The 15400-nt window shown below is 48.0% G+C and overlaps 1 protein-coding gene across 3 annotated transcripts in view; it reads left to right on the top strand.

Moving 5' to 3' along the window:
* PNPLA7 (patatin like phospholipase domain containing 7) overlaps positions 1–15400 on the top strand; it is a gene marked incomplete in the record, with an annotated part of 370650 nt that overhangs the window by 328863 nt on the left and 26387 nt on the right. For all 3 annotated transcript variants that reach the window (XM_034793933.1, XM_034793931.1, XM_034793932.1), the window contains 1 exon segment: positions 10958–11068. In XM_034793933.1, coding sequence (XP_034649824.1) covers positions 10958–11068 — 111 coding nt within the window.

Below are 15400 nucleotides of genomic sequence, written 5' to 3'. Positions count from 1 at the left end.
GGTGTAGGGGGCCCCTGATGTAGCTACTTCTGTGCAGCAACAGAGTCCTATGAACACTGCAGCAATACAACCCTAGTGCTAAGGGCTAGTTCTAGGCTCTTTCTTGAGGAACCTGTTCTCAAGAACTAGATTTCTTACTACTTAGCTCTCTGTAGGCTATGTACATATTAGAGCTGAGCAAAGAAGTCACACTGAATAATACCATGGAAAGACATATGGTGAGCAGCTCAGGATAAGAACCTGAATAGAATCATTTACTCTGTCTGTTTAACACCCATGAGCAGATTGCAACTTCCTCTCCTTTTTTTTTGCCAGCAACTTTACTCTGGGGATCAGACATGTACTGTTCACTATAGGTATTTGAAATCCGAGTTGTTTTGTTTAGTTATAATTGGTACACAAGTCACATGGCATTGTTTCTTTTCCCTGATTGGGTGAGAATAGCTCATAAAGTCAAGGGGAGGGTGGGAATAAGCTGGTAGGGCTGTGAATTGTTCAGGCAAAGGGAGCAGAATTGTAGAATGTCTGTGACACAGTTAACATTCCAACACTTCTATTAATATTATGGACCGTCTGCACTTCCTTTGCACCTGATATAGTATCAGCAGAACAAAACCAATGTCAGTGGAAGGACTATTAATGAAGGGATAGTATCAGGTTCACAGGTCTTTGGGGTTTAGTTTTGTCTGTTTGTATATATCATAAATCAGCATGCAAAGTATTGACACCAGATGTGCAACTGATGTTTTTCAGAGAGAAATAATTCAGCAATTTAAAAAGGGTAGAATCAGGGGCAGCTCCAGGCACCAGCGCAGCAAGCGCGTGCCTGGGGCAGCAAGCCGTGAGGGCAGCATGCCTGTGGGAGGTCTGCTGGTCCCGCGGTTTCGGCGGCAGGTACGCCGAAGGCACAGGACCGGCGGACCTACTGCAGGCATGCCACCGAATCCGCGTTACCAGCGGACCTCCCACAGGCATGCCACCGAAGGCTGCCTGACTGCCGTGCTTGGGACGGCAAAATACATAGAGCTGCCCCTGGGTAGAATAAGGTTTCTTTCCTTTCCAGTGGACTGTTGTTTAGAAGCTTATGCTCATTGTCACTGTTGTAGAGCTGTACTATTGTTCTCCACCTGCTGCTCACTAACATGCTACAGTACAGATCTGTTTATGCGCGGATGTTGGGAGTCAAGCTGTCATGACCACGTGTTAACGGACCGTGGGTTAAGAGGGCCATGCTGAAAAAAGTGTCTATGATTCACTTAGAAAAAAAACAACAAGGAAAAGCCATTATTTTCTGCTCTTTCATGCTCACATTTTTTTTCTTTCTTACGAAGTTTGTCATTCGCCGCTGATGAATGATTTCGATATTTTCCGCATTTTGCTCCTCCATAAATCTTACAAAAGTTTCTACAGCACTAAGGGCTTCTGTGGGCAAAATTTTAACCTTTTCAACAACATTCTCATCGTCATTGTCATTTAGGCCTGCATTATTAGAATTCTCGCCATCGCCTTTGTGGTCTAACGTAGCCTCGCATGAGCCCATTAATATTTCTTCCTCAGACAGAAATTCTGAAGTCGGGCAATCTTCACCCATCTCCAGCCACTCGGTAATGATTTCCGGTGACGTATCCAAACTAAAATCTTTTATCATTTGAAAGAGAAGTTTACCTTTATCCTCTTTTGTCTGCATGCCTGTTTGTAGGACGTCTTTCCGAAAATCCTTCAAAGTCTGGCTCTGAATCAGTGCCACTGCTGGAGTTTTCCGAGTTTGAGCCGTCTTTGAAAGAAAAAACATCACTGAGAGCCTTCATCCAGCAATTTTCAATGGACTTTAGTTTTATTCTGTCCCAAGCTTTTTTAACTAAATGAATAATTTCCTTCATGTTTAACTGTTTCAGGAGTTCGGAAATGCCTGAAGTCGTGCATGACACAATCGCCAAAATCAGCTCCCATCGATAATTATTTTTAAAATTCTGAATAATGCCCTGGTCTAAAGGTTGAATTTTTGATGTTGTGTTGAATGGTAGGTATAGGTATAGCACTCGAATTTTTCCATCTCTCGATACCAGTGATTTGGCTGGAGGATGGGCTGGACAATTGTCAAGTAGCAAAAGTGCTTTGGCTTCGAGTTTCTTCGACCGCAGATGCTTACGAACAGCTGGAACAAAGCTGTTGTGAAACCAGTCATCAAAAATGTGTCTCGTCATCCAAGCATTTTTGCTGTTAGCGTATATTACTGGCAGTTTGACTCTATTGAGGTGGTTAAAGCAGCAAGGGTTATGAAAGTGGCCAATGAGAAGAGGGATAAGCTTGTGGCTGCCTGTCTTATTACTACTAAAAAGAAGAGTCACACGATCTTTTCTTTTTAAATCCAGCTGTTTTCTGTGTCTCGTAATTAAAGGCTAAAGTCTTATCAGGTAGCAGTTTTGTAAATAAAGCTGTTTCATCACAATTATAAAGTTGTTCTTCGTGGTAGTCTTCATTTTGTAAATTAGATTTTAACTCAGCGGGAAACGCGTTCGCGGACAATTCATCGGCTGATCGGCTTTCTCCAGAAATCGATACCTGCGCTATGTCATGACACTTTTTAAAATGACTTATAAACCCCTTGCTGGCTTGGAATGATTCATCCCCCGTTAAATTTCCAAATTTTGTGGCTTGGGCTTGAAGAATTGGCCCATTTAGTGGCATTCCTTTCAGCCTTTCCTGAGCAAACCATATGCGCATGGCTTTGTCTATTGTGGGTTTTGCTGAATAGCGCACACATTTTCGCTTAAGCCCCGTGGCAGAATCAATATGTTGTACAAAGCCATTCAGTTTAGATTCAGTTTTTAGCCATCCTTGGAGAGTAGATTCGTCAATCCCAATATCTTTTGAAACTTTGGCCTGGCTTTCTCTGCTGTTTACTTGATCTATTGCAGCTAGCTTTTCTTCTACAGTGTAGGAACGCTGACGCTTGCCCTCTGCCATTATATGAGGCCTATAGTTAAAATTTTCTAATGTAGTATATATATTGTATTACTATATAACTACAGTACTACTGTATATATTATCTCTCTCTAGCGTGACAATGACTAAGCATGCGTGATACATCTTTACCAATATCGGTAAAGACGTACAACACATTTCCGCTCCGCACTTCCTGTCGATTTCTGTGTCAGTGAGTTAGTGAGCAAATCTTTGGCGCTACATAGCAAGTTCCTGTACCGCATGTTAACGAGTCTCGCGTGTTAAATAGGTAGCACTGGGAGGCATGGCGCTACCTCACTTTAAGCGGATTCGCGCGTAAATGGGTCTGTACTGTAGATGTTTGCTTACATGCGTGTTCACCCTCATCCATTTCCTTAGTTCATAAAGACGTTATTCGTTCCACTGCCCCAGTTGTGTTGGGAAGGATGGAAGCTTAGAGCTGAGCATCATCAGCAAACTGGATTCCTACATGTGCGACATGTTTCCTCAGTAACTCTCCTAATACCCTCTCGTACACATTCCACAAGAGACATGAAATCAGCCCTGCAGACAGTAGCGTAGCTGGGGGGGAGCAGGGCAGCGGCCGCTCCCCGACTGAGCACAAGTGGCGCCTTGTCAATTTCTTGGCGCCTTTATACTCACCCAGGGGAGCGATTAAAAAAAAAGGTGCCACCCGCTGCAGCGCTTTTATTTTACTTACCAGGTGGCGCGCCGGGTCTTCGGCGGCACTTTGGCAGCGGGACCTTCACTCGCGCCGCGGGTCTTCGGCAGCATTTCAGCAGTGGGTTCTTCAGTGCCGCCGAAGACACACGGAGCGAGTGAAGGGCCCGCCGCCGAAGACCCGGAGCGCTGCTGGGTGAGTAAAAGCACCACAGCGAATGGCGCCTTTTTTTTTAATTGCTCCCCTTGTTCCCTGGCTACACCACTGCCTGCAGAGCCCCACGTGAGAGTCCTCTGGGCAGAAGAGCAATTGTCCCAGACCATTCTTTCCAACCGCCCAGAGGGATCTGAACACTCAGCAGCATCCTATGTCTTTAGATGACCCAATCAAACCTTATGGCTCGTGGTGTCAGAATGTGATTAAAGTGAGCATGGACACTTCTTTCTTGTTCATTGCTAGGAGAAAATCCTCACCCTGTGCAACCAGTGCAGTTCCTGCTCAAACACCTGACTAACCAGAATGTAGGAAATCTGAGGCGAGTTGAACTTCCCACACCATCTCCTGGATGGGTTGTGAGCTGTTGAGACTGTCAGTGTCAAGTGGTGCTTTATTAACCAGGGGCTGCATGATAGCTTTTTCAATCAGGCATCCTGCTACCCATGGGCAGACTCGGATCATCTCCACCAGCAACGGACCCAGGACTTGCCCTGGTGCTCCCTTCACCAGTCAGGATGGGCATGGATCCAACTCACAGACTGTGGGATCAGGGGTGTGGAGAAGAGAATCCAGCCCCTCCAGAGCCTCAGTGGATGAGACTGGCCGACACTAAGAGATGTACAAGCATTGACCCCTCAAACCATTGTTCTCTGTCTGTGGAAGCAGACAGTTCAAGGCCAAGTGAGTGATTTAAAGCCACAAAGTAACTTCATATTCTTCACTACGAGAGAAGCTTGACAGTAGATGATTGGCAGCTGTGCAGGTATACCAAGCTGTCATCCTGCTTTAGCAGATCTGATGGAGACACATTTCTTGACTTCCCCCACTGGCATACCAGCCAAACACCCTATGGCTTCACCTGTTGCAGGGTCTCTATAAACCATGGTTACCTGAGTGGGCATTCATGAGCTACTGGGTCAAAGGTTTTTATTTACCTATTTATTTAGATTTATACAAAAATAAAAAGGGGGTGTCTATCCAACATTTCAGGCACCTCTGCCAAACAAATACAATTAAATTTAATAGTCATTGAGCATACAATTCCTTGCTGATTCTCCTCAAAAATCCACCTCTGCGGCAACCCATGCACCTAGATAGGCCTTGCCATATGTCCTGAAGGTCATCTGATCCAGGCTATTTGGGACTATTCTAAGCAAACACAGAATGTAGGTCATATTGATAGGCTGGGGAAGCAATGACTCTGAACAAGAGTTGGGGGTCATGGTGGATAATCAGATGAACATGAGCTCCCAGTGTGATGCTGTGTCCAAAAGGACTAATAGGATTTTTGGGTGCATAAACGGGGGACTCTTGGGCAGGAGTAGAGAAATTATTTTATCTCTATATTTTGCACTGGTGTGACTGCTGCTGGAATACTGTGACCAGTTCTGGTGTCCACTGTGAGAGGGTTCAGAGAGTAGCCATGCGAATGATTAAGGATTAGATTTGAGCTCAATCTATTTAGCTTAGCAAAAAGAAGGTTAAGGCGTGACTTGGTTACAGTCTACAGTACTTATTTGGGGAACAAAAATGTGATAATGGGCACTTCAGCCTAGTAGAAAAAGGTCTTAGCATGATACAATGGCTGGAAGTTGAAGCTAGACAAATTCAGAGAGGAAATAACCTGTAAAGTTTTGACCATAAGGGTTGTCAATCACTGGAACTATTACCAAGAGTCATGGTGGATTCTCCATCACTGACAAGTCAAGATAAGATGTTTTTCTAAAAGATCTGCTCTAGGAATTATTATGGAGCAGTTCTCTTGTCTGTGCTATACAAGAGGTCAGACCAAATGATCACAATGGTCCCTTCTGGCCTTGGAATCTGTAAAACCATTGACAGAATAGTCTGAAGGCTGAACAGTATTTTCCCTCTGGCCTGTCCGTGATCTCCCAGGCTCTATTCACCTCCAAGGGCAGCTCTCTAAACAGGCCTTTTTTCCCCATCAAGATGTGTCTTGATCCTAGACCACAAGAGTCAGTCGTCTGTCTGGGAGTTCCACTCCCCCGCGACCTCCAGTGCCATTCCAGACACAAGATCCAGAGTGTGACCTACAGAGCTAGGAACCACTTGGGGCAGATTATAGTCGCTATGAAACCTTGAGCTGTTCCTGACACTTATTCTGCCTGTTAGTGATAGACCTGGGAATAGAACCTGGACTCCTAACAACCACTGCTCTAAGCACTAGAATTCAATTCTTCCTGGAGCCTTTTCTGCTGCTTTGTAGGAAAAAGAATAAGGCCATGTCTTCACTAGCAATGTTAAAGTGCTGCAGTGCTTTAATGTGGCTGTGTAGTCACAGCACCAGCCCCACAAAAAAAAACCCACCCCCAGAAGGGGAGTAGCTACCAGCGCTGTTTTTTTCCCACTCCTGAGCAAGGTGGCCATGCCTGCTCTACACACCGGGCGATCCCATGCTTGGAGAAATGCTGAGCTGTTGGTCCTCATTGGCATTTGGGGAGAGGAGGCTGTCCAGTCCCAGCTGCACTCCAGCCATAGGAATTATGATACCTACGGTCAGATTTCATGATGCATGACAGAAAGGGGCCATGAGCGGGACACATTGCAATGCAGGGTCAAAGTGACAGAGCTGTGGAACGCCTACCGCAAGGCGCAGGAGGCAAACTGCCACTCCAGTGCTGCGCCCACGAGCAGCCGGTTCTACAAAGAGCTGGCTGCAATACTCGGTGAAAACCCCACCTCCACTGCGAAGGACCCTGCGGATACTTCATTGGCTCGCATGCCCGTTGCGAGTGGACCGAGCCAGGAGGAGGCAATCTTGGATGAAGAGGGGGAGGGGGACCCAGAGGCAGAGGATGACTCAGAGGCCAGAGATGCATGCAGTCAGAAGCTCTTTTCTACCCTGGAGCAGCCTAGCCAGTCATAGCAGTCAGAGCTTGGCGAAGAGCAAACAGGAGAGGAGGCCCCTGGTAAGTGGATCTGATTTTGGGAATTGCTGAAGTGAGTTGTTGGGGGCAGGAGGGTTGCATAAAGCAGGCTTGTCTCCCATCTCATGCCTAGTCTGAGCGGCAGAACAGGCTGTTGATACACTACCTCACTTCATTAGAATCTCCCTCAGAGATCTCCAGGAAACTCTCGTGGAGATACTGGGCAATCTGCTGCCGTAGGTTCCTCGGCAGATCTGCTTTGTTATTTGCCCCATTAACAGTAACTTTCCCACTCCACTTTGCCGGGAGGGGTGCGGGACCATTGCTGCACTCAGGCTAGCCGCATAGGGGCCAGGGCAGAAGCCACAGGCTTGGAGAAGACCCTCCCTAGATTCCCTCCTCACCCTCAGCAGCAAGATATCTTCCATAATGATCACCTCCTGTGGAAAGTGTGGGGACAGGAATGATTATCAGACCCACCCTACAGTGCTGGCTCTCCCCAAGTGCCCAAGAGGCACGTGCCCAGTATACAGTGATTTACCCTGCCCCTGCAGCAACTCACCATTTTGGGGGTCTTGTGGCTCATGTGTGCTTGCCTGGGGTCAGCCAGTTAGTGACAGGAGTGTGAGTACTTGCTGTGTTTTAAAGCACTGAAACAGTGTTGTCTGTGTTGCAAACAATACTGCTTCTGTAAAATGTTGCATTTAAACTTCACAGAGATGACCTTGGGAGGCCAGCCTCCCTTATCGGCGGCAAAACGGCTGTGCAGAATTAAACAGCGTCCAAGAAGAACTAAGGAGGACTTTATGTGTGAGATTTTGATGCACTCCGCCAATGAGAAAAAAGAATTGAAGGAGTGGCAAGACAGCAAGAAAAGGGACCAAAAAGAGAACACGGCACACCAGAAAGAAGCCACGGAGCGGCTCTTAACAATTATGGATCACCAAGAGGACACGCTCCAGGCGATACTAGTTCTTTAAACCGAGCAGCTCCGCGCCCGCCCTCCCCTGCAGGCACTGTCACAAAACTCTTTCCCATGCGCACCCCCACATACACCCCGCCAACACACGGCTAGCAGCCTCCTGGCTTCACTCTCTTCCCGCAGCATTCCACTCCTCCCCCATCACAGTCCAGCACTGCGGACTCCCACTGCACTCAACACCCATCCCTCTGCAGTTTGGCCCTGCTGAAGCCCAGCACCCGCTGCATTGTACTCCAAAGGAGAAGGTTGGGTATGATCCCTGGACATACACAAATCCCCATCCTCCTCTTGAGACCTTCCCTTCCCCCCTCCCCCACCCCCCTTTCCCCCTCCCCCCCCCCCCCCCCCCCCCGCTGATGATTTTTTTCGTTTGACTCTCTCCTCTGGTTGTTGTCTTTCAATAAAAGATTTGTGTTGGTTTGAAAGCAATCTTCATTCTATTAAATGAAAGCAAAAAGAGCCCTGCAAAGCAACAGACAATTATGTTAAGGTCCCTTCTTGCATCATGTGCACCAATCACCTCCTAGCATTACAAGCACTGCAATTCCAAGCATAGCAACAAATATTACTGGCTTTCAGCTTGAAATTGCTGCCTCAAAGCATCCCTGATCCTTATGGCTCTGCGCGGTGCCCCTCTAATAGCCCTGGTCTCTGGCTGTTCAAACTCAGCCTCCAGGCGCTGAGCCTCTGTGGTCCAGCCCTGAGTGAAGCTTTCACCCTTCCTTTCACAAATATTATGGAGTGTACAGCACGCAGCTATAAGCATAGGAATATTGTCATCAGCCATGTCCAGCTTCCCATACAGGCATTGCCAGCGGGTTTTTAAACGGCCAAATGCACAGTCCACAGTCATTCTGCACTTGCTCAGCCCGTTATTGAACCGCTCCTTGCTGCTGTCAAGTTGCCCTGTTTATGGCTTCATGAGCCATGGCATTAAGGGATAGGTGGGGTCTCCCAGGATCACAGTGGGCATTTCGACTTCCACTACCCAATCTTCTGATCAGGGAAGAAAGTCCCTGCTTGCAGCTTCCTGAACAGGCCAGTGTTCCGAAGGATGCGTGCGTCATGCACCTTTCCGGACCAGCCTGCGTTAATGTCTGTGAAATGCCCATGGTGATCCACAAGCACCTGGAGAACCATTGAGAAATACCCCTTGCGATTAATGTACTCGGTGGCTAGGTGGTCTGGTGCCAGAATTGGAAGGTGCCTGCCATTGATTGCCCCTCCGCAGTTAGGGAAGACCATTTGTTCAAAGCCATCCACAATGTCACGTATGTTGCCCGGAGTCATGGTCTTTCGAGAAGGATGCGATTAATGGCCCTGCACATTTCCATCAACACGACTCCAACGGTCGACTTTCCCACTCCAAACTGGTTTAGCGACCAATCGGTAGCAGTCTGGAGTAGCCAGCTTCCACAGTGCAATCGCCACGTATTTCTCCAACGGCAGGGCAGCTCGCATTCTCGTGTCCTTGCGCCGCAGGGCTGGGGCAAGCTCATCACACAGTCCCATGAATGTGGCTTTCATCATGTGAAAGTTTTGTAGCCACTGCTCATCATCCCAGACATGCATCACGATGTGATCCCACCACTCAGTGCTTGTTTCCCGAGCCCAAAAGCGGGATTCCACTGTGGTCAGCACCTCCGTGAATGCCACAAGCAATCTCATGTCATAGCTACAATGCGTGGTGAGATCAACGTCGCACTCCTCTTAGAATCATAGAATATCAGAGTTGGAAGGGACCTCAAAAGGTCATCTAGTCCAACCCCCTGCTCAAAGCAGGACCAATTCCCAGCTAAATCATCCCAGCCAGGGCTTTGTCAAGCCGGGCCTTAAAAACCTCCAAGGAAGGAGACTCCACCACCTCCCTAGGTAACGCATTCCAGTGTTTCACCACCCTCCTAGTGAAATATTTTTCCTGATATCCAACCTGGACCTCCCCCACTGCAACTTGAGACCATTGCTCCTTGTTCTGTCATCTGCCATCACTGAGAACAGCCGAGCTCCATCCTCTTTGGAACCCCCCTTCAGGTAGTTGAAGGCTGCTATCAAATCCCCCCTCATTCTTCTCTTCTGGAGACTAAACAATCCCAGTTCCCTCAGCCTCTCCTCATAAGTCATGTGCTCCAGACCCCTCTTGCCTTTGTAGTTTAAGGAATAACTCCACTGCCACTCATGACGTGTTGGTCAGTGTGAGCAGCAAATTGATCAACAGTGTGGGATCCATTCCTGCAGCCCGAAAGAAGCAGGGCAAGGCGCACAGTACACAAACCATTGAAAGATGGCTCCAAATGCGGACGGAAGCACAGGGATTGCTGGGATGCGAAGCAATGCATCACGGGGCATTGGGACAGGACCCAGGATGCCCCGCAACCGCTTCCGCCTTCCCACAAGTCTTAGCATCAGAAGAGGAAGAGATGCTCTGTGGGATAGCAGCCTAGAGTGTGCCCCTCCTAATAGCACCACAAGTGTGAACACGCTATTGCGCAGGCAACTGTCAGTGTGAACACACAACAGCAGTTTTCCTTCAGCGCTCTCTGAGCGGCGCAGTAACTCTGCCAGTGTAGACATTCCCTAAGACAGGAGCTATTTTTAATTGCTTTCATGCAGACAGTATGGGTGCCAAGTTGTCATTCCCACTGCAAATAAGAGTTTTAAAGGGCTGGAAAATGGGGTATTCGCGTTCAAACTCCCCCAGGCACTTTAGCAGTAGTTGCTCATATCACCTCTAACAGAACCTGAAATTTACATGTAAAAGCAAGAGCCCCTACGTGCTGGTCAGCTTGTGTGTATTCATGAGTCACATGCACAGGTCATTTGACGGCAGTGCCGATAGTAATTCCTGTGTCAGACCTGGCCCAGCAGAGGAGTCCCATATTAATTGGCTTTGCTGTTGTCTTTTCCCATAAAGAGATGTTTCGTTGGTGTCTCCTTATATGCAGCACTGTCTGATGTGCAGTACTGCACAAAGCCGTTCCAGAAAGATGATTGTAACAAGTGACCAAAGGTCACGTGCGCTTGTTGATGTAAAATAGCACCTTGCTACAGTTAATGGCTCCCCATTTCATAGGCTGAGTGTTCGGAGTAACTCAGAGCTGAAGCAGTAGATACTGTATTCTAAATCCCGGGCCCAGAGGGTAAAGCTGTGCTTAGCACTCTGGTTGGTAGAGGAGGTGGCATGAAGCATGGTGTTGTCCAGTTGTTATTGATGATGAGTTTTTATTTCTGATTGTCTCTTTCCAGGAAGTGGGATATCAGCATGGGAAGACAGTATTTAATGTCTGGGGCAGGAGCGGAGTCCTTGACAAGATGTTAAAAGACAGGCAGGAGATCTGCAAATCCAAAACATCTGGTGTAAGTGTTCAGTTTAAAAGTACTCTTCTTATTACGTGATGTCACCCAGCAGCCAGAGCACAGCTGAGCAGAGCTCTCTGACCCAGGCATTGCTGTATAATGTGTTAAAGGCTATCAAAGGGGGCAGGGCCGGCTTTAGGAAGTGCGGGGCCCGATTCAAACAGTTTCGACGGGGCCCCGGCAGGGATGACTCAAAAAAAAAAACCACGTAAAAAAACACGTGGGGCTTGTACTCACTGGGCGGCGCTCCTAGTCTTCGGGTCCTTCACTCGCTCCGGGTCTTCAGCGGCACTGAAGGACCTGCTGCCGAAGTGCTGCCGAAGACCCGGAGCGAGTGAAGGACCCGCTGCCGAAGTGTCGCCGAAGACCCGGAGCGCCACCGGGTGAGTAAAAATTAAAAAGGAGCCTCTAGCCAGGGAAGGGATTCTCGGCCACTTCTTTCTCCCCTCCCCTCCCCTCCAGCGGCCCTGCCACTGGGCGCGGGGCCCTCTTAGGCGCGGGGCCCGATTCAGGGGAATTGGTGGAATTGGCCTAAAGCCGGCCCTGAAAGGGGGTGGGATTTTTCATGGACCCTTACTGGGAATATAGGCACATTCATTAAAAATACATTGCAGTAAAGTTAGTTATTCTCCGATTTTTAGCATCTTGAGTTATTTTTATCACGTTCAAACAATACTCAGACAGGCGTCCCTCCTGCTTATTGATGATGGTTTACTAGGCCAGTGACTCATCTCTGATCAGCTGAATGGTACTCAGCACTCAGGCAGCTGAGCAGGCACCGTTGGCATTTTAAAAGCCTACCTGTCTATCATATCCACTGATCGGTTGTCATGAATGTTGTATTCAATCAGTCAGAAATCTTGCATTATGCCCTGTGTGTTCAGTCCTGTACCAAAATGCCTGCACGGCCTATTTCAGGAAAGGAATTTAATACAGCAGGCATCAAAGACTCTGTGAAGGCATGAGACATTGCCATCAATGGTAGTTAAAATACAAGTTTTACTTGTACCATCTTCTCTACTCATGCTATCTGCTTCAGCACATCTGAGTAGCCAATGTTTAGGTTGCAGAACTGAGCTAGTCCTGACAAACCTAAGCGTTACTTTAGTGTGGCTGAGTTGTTATAACCATATTGAGAGTTCCATTTAGAGCCGGAGACAGGATTTTTTATGGCTCATTGGGGAAGGGAATCCCTATGCTCCAAGATGGGAGTTTCTTTTCTTTCTCAGCCCCCGTCCCCCTCCCAACATACTATAAAAACTCCAGGGCCCAGTGGGTGTGGGGGGCCTCGGGGCAGGGACCTTGGGCATAGGCATAGTTTGACTTCTATTTGGGGGGAGGGCAGGGGCCAGCGGGGCTTGAGCACACGGCAGGGTCCAAGGAGAGAGTGACACCTCCACCCCCTGACTCACCTCAGCAGACCACCCAGCCTGTCTGGGTTGTGGGGGGGTTGCAAACAAAAATTATCAGCTCAGCGCAAAAAGCTTGAAAATAGCTTAGGGTGCAGGGAAGGAGTAACTAGGGGCTGTGTGCAGGCACGGGGTAGCTCAGGGTACGGGGAGGGGGTAGCTCAGGATGTAGGGAGGGGGATAGCTAGAGACTGTGCAGGCAGGGCAGTTGCTAAGAGCTCCTGTGGTTACAAAAATGATGGATTGATGAGAATGGCTAAGAGCTGATTGGATGCATGCCTGCATTTTTGGTTCCTTAGTGAGGACTACCCGCTTGGAGTGTATGCTCCAAGGTTCTACGCTTCTGCCTGAGCAAGGACCAGTGTTCAAAGGGGTTAGCAAGGATTTCATTGTAGCTCACCACAATGCTAAAACTTCTGAAATTAAGTCAAGAAAAGCAAAACAAAGCTGGGCTTGACATCTAACTTCTCTTTTAGCAGCGTCTTCTGTGTCTGAAGGAACTGGCTTGCTGCTATAGGCTCTTGATGTGTGTTTGAAGAGTACTTTTTAATCACCTGTTTTTTTTAAAGTTCTTTGCTAACTTTGAGCAATATTTTACTTTCCTATTAGGCGTTTCTTTAACAGAGGTGCCAGTGCTGTATATGGCTTCAGAGTAGCAGCCATGTTAGTCTGTATCCGCAAAAAGAACAGGCGTACTTGTGGCACCTTAGGGCTGGTCCACACTAATGCCCCAGTTCGAACTAAGATACGCAACTTCAGCTACGTGAATAACGTAGCTGAAGTCGAAGTATCTTAGTTCAAACTACAAGGTACTTACCGCGGGTCCACATGCGGCAGGCAGGCTCCCCCATCGACTCCGCATACTCCTGTCGCGGAGCAGGAGTACTGGTGTCGACAGCGAGCACTTCCGGGATCGATTTATCGCATCTAGACAAGATGCGATAAATCGATCCCAGAAGATCGATTGCTTACCGCCGAACCCGGAGGTAAGTATAGACGTACCCTTAGAAACTAACAAATTTATTTGAGCATAAGCTTTCATGGGCTACAGCCCACTTCTTCGGATGCATAGAATGGAACATATATTGAGGAGATATATATACAGATACAGAGAGCATGAAAAGGTGGGAGTTGTCTTACCAACTCTGAGAAGCTAATTAAGTAAGAGAAAAAGCTTTTGAAGTGATAATCAAGATAGCCCAGTACAGACAGTTTGATAAGAAGTGTGAGAATACTTACAAGGGGAGATAGATTCAATGTTTGTAATGGCTCAGCCATTCCCAGTCTCTATTCAAGCCTAAGATGATTGTATCTAGTTTGAATATCAATTCCAGCTCAGCAGTTTCTCGTTGGAGTCTGTTTTTGAAGCTTTTCTGTTGCAAAATTGCCACCCTCAAGTCTGTTACTGAGTGCCCAGACAGGTTGAAGTGTTCTCCTACTGGTTTTTGAATGTTATGATTCCTGATGTCAGATTTGTGTCCATTTATTCTTTTGTGTAGAGACTGTCCAGTTTAGCCAATGTTCATGGCAGAGGGGCATTGCTGGCACATGATGGTATATATCACATTGGTAGATGCGCAGGTGAACGAGCCCCTGATGGCGTGGCTGATGTGATGTGTGTCTATCTTCAGCCACTTATGGGGTGGAACACAGCAGCTGTTTAACAGCAACGCCACACAATGCTTTAGGAAACAAAGTACAAAATGCAGAGCACAGAATGTCTGGTAGTAATACCCCAATTTTGGATGCAGCCAAGATACCAGATACCTCTACTCTGGAGAGAAATACTGTGTTGCTATGGGGGTCTTTAAGGACAGCAGGCATTCCTCAGTTTCAAGCTCATTGGAGCCACAGCACTATGCCCCCAATACCAGTTTTGGAGAGAAGCGTGCTACAACAGTCCAGTTGTACAAGTGTGCAGATAGCGGAATGAGAAAATAAATCTCTCACTCCTATTGCTGGCCCAAATTAAAATCTGCTCACAGTCCACATGTTCTGGGGCGGCAGCACAAGATACAAGGGTCCTGTGCCTGGGGATAGCAGTAGCAAACCAAGGGCCCAATTCAGCAAAGTGCTGCATGCCTTCAACTCCCTTGTACCCCCCAGGGTTGGACTTTCCTCCTCCCTATTTCCAGCATGTCAAGGTTGAATTTATAGCATGAAGGGTCCCCGGATCTCTAGGATTCTACTCTGTACACCCTTACTCTCAGGGCCAGTGTAACTACTAGGCAAACTAGGTGGCCGCCTAGGGCGCCAAGCTTTGGGGGCGCCAAAAAGCGGTGTCCAAAAATTTTTTTTTACACTACAGTGGAATCACATCTTATGCGGAGGTTAGGTTCTAAGGTCAGCATGTAAAAGGAAAATTGCGTATAGTGAAAATTACCATAAAGTACAGTACACACAGTACACACTGTATACACTAGAACAGGGGTCCTCAACCTACAGCACGCAAGCCACTTTTTTTTTTTTAATGGCAGGCTGCGGGTCCCGGCCACCGCTGAGCCCGCTGCCGGCCTGGGGTTCCATTCACTCAGCCAGCAGCAGGGATAAATCGATCCCCAAACACGCTCCCGTTGACTCCGGAACTCCACCAGGGCGAGCGGCGGTAGCGGAGTCGATGGGGGAGCTGTGGCCGTCGATCCAAAGCCGTGAGGATGGGAGGTAAGTCGAAATAAAATACGTTGACTTCAGCTACACTATTCCCGGAGCTGAAGTTGCGTATCTTACATCGACCCCCCTCCCTCCCCCAGTGTAGACCAGGCTCAGTGTCCCACATCAGGAATCCACAGTGTGTCTGTGTTCCTCTCCTGTTCTGGGAAGTCACTCCCTGGAAGAGCCATGGCCTCCATCCTGTCAAAGGCTTCCCACTAGGGCCCCTGACTTCCTGTGCCCAAAACTCATCCTTCTCCCCAGCTCTTCAGCT

The sequence above is a fragment of the Trachemys scripta genome, chromosome 17 (genome assembly GCF_013100865.1).
Source record: "Trachemys scripta elegans isolate TJP31775 chromosome 17, CAS_Tse_1.0, whole genome shotgun sequence".
In the NCBI taxonomy this organism is placed as follows: Eukaryota; Metazoa; Chordata; order Testudines; family Emydidae; genus Trachemys; species Trachemys scripta.
Note: the sequence above shows the minus strand (reverse complement) of the source record. Positions and strands in the feature narration are given on the sequence as shown.